The following is a 7,831-nucleotide window of genomic DNA, read 5'->3' on the forward strand; positions in this document are numbered from 1 at the left end:
GCTGTGTTGAATTAGCACATAGCACGTTAGCGTGCTAAAGTAGCGCAAGAGCCTGCTAATCACAAGGGCTGGCCAGCTGCGGGAGTTAGCACACAGCACGTTAGCGTGCTAAAGTAGCGCAAGAGCCTGCTAATCACAAGGGCTGGCCAGCTGCGGGAGTTAGCACACAGCATGTTAGCATACTAAAATAGCGCAAGAGCCTAATAATCACAAGGGCTGGCCAGCTGCGGGAGTTAGCACACAGCGCGTTAGCGTGCTAAAGTAGCGCAAGAGCCTAATAATCACAAGGGCTGGCCAGCTGCGGGAGTTAGCACACAGCACGTTAGCATGCTAAAGTAGCGCAAGAGCCTGCCAATCACAAGGGCTAGCCTGCTTAGGGACAGCACTGAGCAGCCTCCCTGGCACCCTGTGGGTGGCAGAGTAGTATAATGGTTAAGGAGCTGGCCTTGTAACCTAAAGGTCATAGGTTCAATTACCAGATAGGACACTGCCGTTGTACCCTTGAGAAAGGTACTTAACCTGCATTGCTTCAGTAAATATCCAGCTGTATAAATGGATGCTATGTGAAAAGTTCTGTACGTCACTCTGGATAAGAGCGTCTGCTGCATGCCTGTAGTGTAAATGCTGGCGGTAACCCGGTCCGGTCGGCTCCGGTCCTGTTTTTGCAGGCAGCGCTGCGGAGGCTGGCGGCCGTGTGTCCGGAGAGCGTGGAGGCCAGCGACCAGGAGCAGCTGATCAAACCGCGGCTGGTCGACTCCTTCCTCCTCTGCTCCAACATGGAGGAGAGCTTCGTGTAGGAGGCCCCGCCTCCTGCGTCATGTGTGGGGGGGGGGGGGGGGGGGGGGGGGGATGCCCGAGCCATTTCACACCCTACTGGCCCCTGTTCCCAGCCAAAAAACATACACATCTTACCACAAAGACTTGCTGTCAGTAACACTGCCCAAGGACCCGGCAGCACCCCCACCCCGCGCGCCCCCCCACACACATAAGCTGGTAGACTGCCGGTGGACTCCACAGTAAATGCTAAAAGAATCCATATCATCTGCATAAAGTATATTTGCCATTATAAACTGATTTTTAAAAAATGACGCGTATTTGCCATTTAAGTGGTACAAATGGGATTTTTCCACAATATTTATGGTACTATTATTGATTTTCTGTAATAATATATGACTGAAAAAATGAACAGTTACAGAGTGCATCTAATGAATATAACTGATTAATTTTTATAAGTTTAAGTGTAATGCTTTTGTTGTTGAAAGTCATAATAAACTATATAAAAGAACTGAGACTGAATACTCTGTACACTGTCATTGTCTTTTCTACACAACACTTTACATTATACTACATTACTTTGGCAGATGCTCTTATTCAGATTAATATGTGCAATACCACCAAATCTGGAGAAAAACCATCTTAGAGCAGCGCGTAAACAAGCTACAGTGCTAAAGTCCAGCTTACAGCAACTACTGTATACTAACCAAGAACAGAAGTACAAATTATAAATACATACAGACTATATCCATAACAAAACCCCAAGAGAAACTTAAAACTGTAAAAATATAATCTACAACCATAAAACTACCGTAACCTAAACCAGTATTAAAGGGGGGTGGTGGTGTTATGGGATAGGGGTTCATTATGTCTAATACACACCCCACATAGACTCATGTATCACAAATACTGCAATTCAATTCAATGGAGAAAATTACAGAATCACTTCCAATACCACTCTATAAGGTAGTATGCTATTTGACAGGTTACACAAACAAACACACACAGATTAATTACTTTGCACTGGACACAAGGCTCCTTTCATGTTAGCGCTGTTTTCTTCACCCACTATCTACTAACAACAGCAGCAACAACAAATCGGTACTGGTTTCCAGTTTTCTGAACAGCCTTGAATATTCCAAACAAGCAAATTACATTTGCAACAATAGGAACGTGCGCATGAACACATAGCCTACACATAGCCTACACACAGCCTGAAGCTAATGCTCCTACATACTATAGCCATCCCCACTGCGGTGTAATTCATATCCGACCAAATATACATTCCCTTTCCTTCAATTACCATCTCCTGAAACACACCAATCTACGATACAATGCCAAAATCTGCAGTAATTCTTATCACACACACACACACAATGGACACACACCTTTGTCCAGATGTTCTTTCAAGTGGAACATCTTTCATGAACAATATGATTTTTGGCACGCTCCTGTGAACCAGGCGAGCGTAGAGACAGGGCAGGTGCTTAAACCGCCGTGATGTAATTAGCCTACGAGAGGGGAGAAGGTAGCGGGACGCCCCTCAGTCACTGATTTGATCCCACGGTTACCCATGCCTCAATGTGCCCCTAACAAAATAACTGGCACGTGTAATGTATTATTCAATTAAAAGACACCGCCTCTCGAGTTGGGAGTTTGAAGGTCCTTTCTGCGCCGCGGATAGCGCGATGGATAATTCAGCAGCAGCGCACTTTAAAGAGAGCTGATATTAAACAGCGGCGTTAGGTTTCCATATTCATTACCGCACGGCTTCGCGTGACGGCAGGAACCGGGTGAACTCTGAAGTCTCTCCTGAACGGTAAAAACACTTTTCTGTTAGACGTGCACATGGACATACTGCAGGAGGCACAGGACCTTTAAACATTAAACCAAGGGTATTAATAAGGTTTAAAAACATCCAATAAGCACTAGCCCTATTGGTCAATAATGTGTCCAACCCTATTGGTCAATACTGTGTTCAACCGCCAATCAATCCTGAGCACCAGTGCTGGGCCATAACATCATGGGGGGGGGGGGGGGTCTGTGCTCCACAGAACTAAGAAGGGACAGTCCTGAGGATAATGTGACCTACTGTAGGTACCCCTATTTCAGCAAGAAACAAAAAGTACCAGATAAGCTTTAAAAACAGCATCCACAGTTAGTGCAGTAACTATAATATAGTTATAGTTTAATAACATGCATTGGGGCTGTTTAGGGTGTAATTACATCATAGTTACAGGGAATGTTTAAAGTTGTAATAACAGTTACTGGGACTGGTTAATGAACACAGAGGAATGAGAGAACACACTTCAGAAAACTTCATGTCCTACCACTAGACTGAAGATGGCCAATGTTGAAGTGTGGTTCAAAGCAAATATAAAATTATGAGTGAACACGAAGACACTTTTCAAACACAGCCCATCGGCACACATTCACAGGCCAATGCATCCGTGAGCCCCACCATACACAAAGATTCAACCTCAAAACAGCACTGTTACTCAGAATCAGTACTCATAATTTTATAGTTCATGGTTGAACTCAATTCAGGAGAGCTCAGCGTCTCGTCCTAAACCTTTCTTGCACATTCGCCCATTTATTTCCACATCTCACATCTAAAAGATTTTCTGTAATTTTTCAGTAATTGTGCTGCCAGTTTAATAAATGCAGAGAAAGTGAGACTCACGGTATAATACAAAAAATCTACATGTCCACCGACTCAATGTGTTCTCCAGCGCATGAACACCTTCGGGTGATTTAATCTAACCGATGTGCTGAGTGGGGGTGCTGAATTCATACTTAATGCATTTAAATGACTGTTAATTCATTCTATGAATGCAAAATACAGCGTGGCCAGGGCACACATTGGTTAATACGACATGGTGAAAAGAGGTTTAAGTCACCCTGACCAAAGTTTTCCTGCATGAAAGTTTCTATAGGACTGCGATAATTCACATTGGATACTATAGAACAGCAGAGGAATCGGCATTCAGTATCCAAACTAGGGCTGAGAGAGGACCCAGCACTGAGAGAGAGAGAGAGAGAGAGAGAGGACCCAGCACTGAGGAAGATAACCCAGCACTGGGGGGGGGGGGGGGGCGGAATAAATTAAATTGCTGAATTTAAAACACCAACAAGGCTTTTAAGGCAACAGTTTTCTTTCCTTTTCTCCTTTAAATCAGAGAAGAGAGAGACCATCGCGGCCTGCTCCTGAACAAACCACCTGTTTTGTATAATGAAATTAAACCAGAAAATTAGGAGCTAATTGCTGAAATCGCTTGTTTTGTATAATGCAATTAAAATGGCAAACAAGGTCCCCTGAACGGGCAGAAAGGCGCCCCCTGCTGGCTTCCTTTAGAACTCCCTCCAGTTCAGACTGACAGCAAAGGGCTGGTAACGTATGGTTGTGCAGTTTTGATGTAAAACTCTGCAGTAAAAACTAGTTGTTTTAATTAGAAGTGCAATGAAATATGCGAGTCATATGACATATGCATATGTGTGTTTTTTTTTGCCATTTTTGTAAGCCCTCCCCCACAGTACCACCTCTCCTGGCCTCAGGCAAACTACACTCCGCTGAAGTGGCGGTTTTATCCGCCTGTCTGGTGCCCAGTCAGACACACTCGTAACCCTGAGAGGGAGATACTGGCACTCGACGGTACGCAGGTGCGCAACTGCACTCATGCAGGCAATTCACAGAACATTTAAACCAACTGAAATGCACCACTGAGTGTAAGTGACATGAGTGTGTGCGTTCAGTGAGTGATCTATCGCATCACTGTGTTCAGTGAGTGAACTACCGCATCACTGCGTTCAGTGGGTGATCTACCACACAACCCCTTCACTGTGTTCAGTGAGTGATCTACCACACAACCCCTTCACTGTGTTCAGTGAGTGATCTACCACACAACCCCTTCACTGCGTTCAGTGAGTGACCTACCACACAACCCCTTCACTGTGTTCAGTGAGTGACCTACCACACAACCCCTTCACTGTGTTCAGTGAGTGACCTACCACACAACCCCTTCACTGTGTTCAGTGAGTGACCTACCACACAACCCCTTCACTGTGTTCAGTGAGTGATCTACCACACAACCCCTTCACTGTGTTCAGTGAGTGAACTACCACACAACCCCAGGAGAAACACACACGTTCTACACACCCAGGAGAAGCACACACGTTCTACACACCCAGGAGAAACCCACACGTTCTACACACCCAGGAGAAACCCACACGTTCTACACACCCAGGAGAAACCCACACGTTCTACACACCCAGGAGAAGCACACACGTTCTACACACCCAGGAGAAACCCACACGTTCTACATGCCCAGGTGAAGTAGACGCGATTCTATTTTACACGCGATCCTATTCTCCCCGCGATGTCTACGCAATCAACAGCCACGGTCGGCAGCAGCGCTCCTCCACCAAACGCAGCGGTAATGATAATCTCATCAGAAGCACTTGTTTGCGGCGCGGAGCCGAAGTCGAGCTCTCCGAGCGCGTGCGGGCGATGAACTCACCCCGGCGCTTAATTGGTTTGATGTCGGCGAGCGCGCGAGCGCGTGGAGAACGAGCGGAGCGGGGCGGGGCGGAGTGGAGCGGGGGGGGAGCGGAGCGGAGTGGGGCGGGGCGGAGCAGGGGCCTCGGCGTTGTTTCAAAGTCTTCATCACAATGATAGCCGAGCCTCTTGTTCATCACGCCTTCCCCACACATCGCGTTTTCATTCGGGCAGAAGGGCGTTCTCTAAACGAACGGCTGCTCCGCGAAAAGGAATCGAGCCCTGCGAGCGATCGCTGGGGAGCCTCCCAAGTCCGTATTAATTACCGGGGATGCGGTCCCGATCGAAGATGCTAATTACGCTGATGGAGCTCATGCGGGGAATTCCCCTGCATCTCGCGCAGGGATAATAAAAAATGAATTTTTAAACAAAGGGATCTTAAAATAATATCCAATCTCCGGAGAGCACCCCCCACATCAAAGGCGTATCTCGAAAGCTTTGAAATGCATCTTTGTGGTCCAAAGTGCTGAAGACAAGCTGCACGATGTTTCCAGTCGGTTCAAGTTTGTCGTGGGGGGAAAAAAACAAAACAAGAGCTAATTAACGGTTATTACAAGCCTTTTCAACTTTAATTTGACTTTCAAATATTAGCATTTACTCTGTGTACAAACCCTGCTTCTGGCATCTGCAATCCAGCTCCACACTGCTCATTTACATGTGCTCCACTGTGCTACAGTGCCCCCCCCTCTGAAAACTACACACAATCATATCAAATATTCATGACCATTAGACACATTTAAGCACGCTATACACTGTCCCTCTTTAAAGGAAGGTTAATGTTTCTGCTTCGTTCTTCCAAAACCAGGTCCGTATAACCATCGTATGAGTGCTGTGATGGGAAGTGACAGTAAGGGTAAGTACTAGACTTGGTGTCATGGTGTCTAGTGTCTACATGGTGTCTCCATCAAGCACTTACACTGAACTTGAACTGTTATCTATATGTTGTAGCTCGTTATCATGCCTCCCTAGTTTGACTTAACATTACTCTCTGACCTAGTCTATGCTTGCTGTGTGAACTGGACTTAATGAGTTTGTGGCTATGAATAGCTGTTACTTAAGCATTGTACCTTACTGGACCTGTGTTTGTAGTTGTTCCTCCGATGACGTTCGGTATGCACTTATTGTACGTCGCTTTGGATAAAAGCATCTGCCAAATAAATGTAATGTAATTTAGTTAATACTTTTTTATGGCTGTGAGCAGGACTTTATAACTGTCCCTGTGTGACCCTGTCCTGAGGCCCACAGCCTTACAGCTCACTGGGGGGGGTAATCGGCACCCTGTTATGGAATGCCACTCCTTTTACCAAAACCCCTGTTGTGGGACGCACTAACGTACAAGTCCAGAAGAGCCCGCAATCTTATCCCGAAAACAGACAGTCGCTTCGCATCGACCCGACCACCTCTCCCGTTTCCGTCCGTGTCGATACGCATCTCACGTAACATCGCTGATCAAACGGACCTGCGAAAAAGGGCAGCGCAGCTTTTACAGAACGCGCTCGCCAATCATCTCCAGAGCTGCTTTTTTAACAGGCCGCGCGCTCGGCTGTGCTCAATGGAAGGGGGGCAGGACGTAGAGCGCACGTTACAATGCGATTTATTCAGCCCTTCCCAGAAGGCCCCGGGAGATCAGGAGCGCCATGAATTATTAAAGAGGAAAAATTTGAAAACTTTCAGTTCACGTCTGATGTGAAAATGCAGGCCAGACTGCGCACTCCCCGAGACAGAGCAAAATATGCACAACGCAGCTCCTTTATTATGGTAAACGGTCTCAAATGGGTATGGGGCTGGCATTGTTATGTTCAGTTCTATCCACAGCGCAAAACCTCCCGGTTTTAATTACATTTAATGACACACTATTATTGGTAAGGCCCCGTGCATTAAGATCAATGCAAAGCTAACAAAGCAGCTAACATAATCGCCTGTGTTTCCACATAATGAGACAAAGGCGCTTACATGGGTACTTATGGGAGATCCGCAGATATCAAACGTTTCACGCCTTTATTTTATAAACTGCCAATTAAACTAGGAAAGGGGAAAAAAACTGTTTATGAATGAGAAGAATCAGATACAAACACTAGGCTGTACTCATTGGGGATACACACACTGGTATGAACAAAACTTATACCACCATGTGCCTTGCTCCTGCCAAACGGTTGAAGCTGAGCAGGTGAGGGCGTGGTCTGTACCTGGATGGGAAACCTCCTGGGAACATTAATTTTCTGCTGGAAGTGGTGTTGGTAGACCTGTAGGGCCGATCTTACTTCTGGTCAAATAAACCCCAATGCCCCAGTGCTGTGATGGGGACACTGTTCTGTAGGAGAGGAGACTTTAAAACCGAAGTCCTGACTCACTGTGGTCATTAAAGATCCCATGACACTCATCGCACAGACTATGGGGTTCCCCGGTGTCCTGGCTAATTTCCCAACCTGGCTCTCTCAACCTGCCACCTAAACATCCCCCAATTTAATTAGCAAAAAATGATTCTGTCTCTCTACTGTGTGT

At 46.3% G+C, this 7,831-nt stretch overlaps 1 protein-coding gene across 8 annotated transcripts in view; it reads left to right on the forward strand.

The window, feature by feature from the left end:
* LOC118214879 (protein inscuteable homolog) overlaps positions 1-832 on the forward strand; it is a 65,590-nt gene extending 64,758 nt beyond the window's left edge. For all 8 annotated transcript variants that reach the window (XM_035395156.1, XM_035395158.1, XM_035395160.1 and 5 more), the window contains one exon: positions 669-832. In XM_035395156.1, the coding sequence (XP_035251047.1) occupies positions 669-797 (129 nt within the window). In that variant the 3' untranslated portion in view covers positions 798-832. The remainder of the gene's footprint in view (positions 1-668) is intronic.
* The last annotated feature ends 6,999 nt before the right edge of the window (positions 833-7,831 follow it).

Source organism: Anguilla anguilla, chromosome 16 (assembly GCF_013347855.1).
Source record: "Anguilla anguilla isolate fAngAng1 chromosome 16, fAngAng1.pri, whole genome shotgun sequence".
NCBI lineage: Eukaryota > Metazoa > Chordata > Actinopteri > Anguilliformes > Anguillidae > Anguilla > Anguilla anguilla.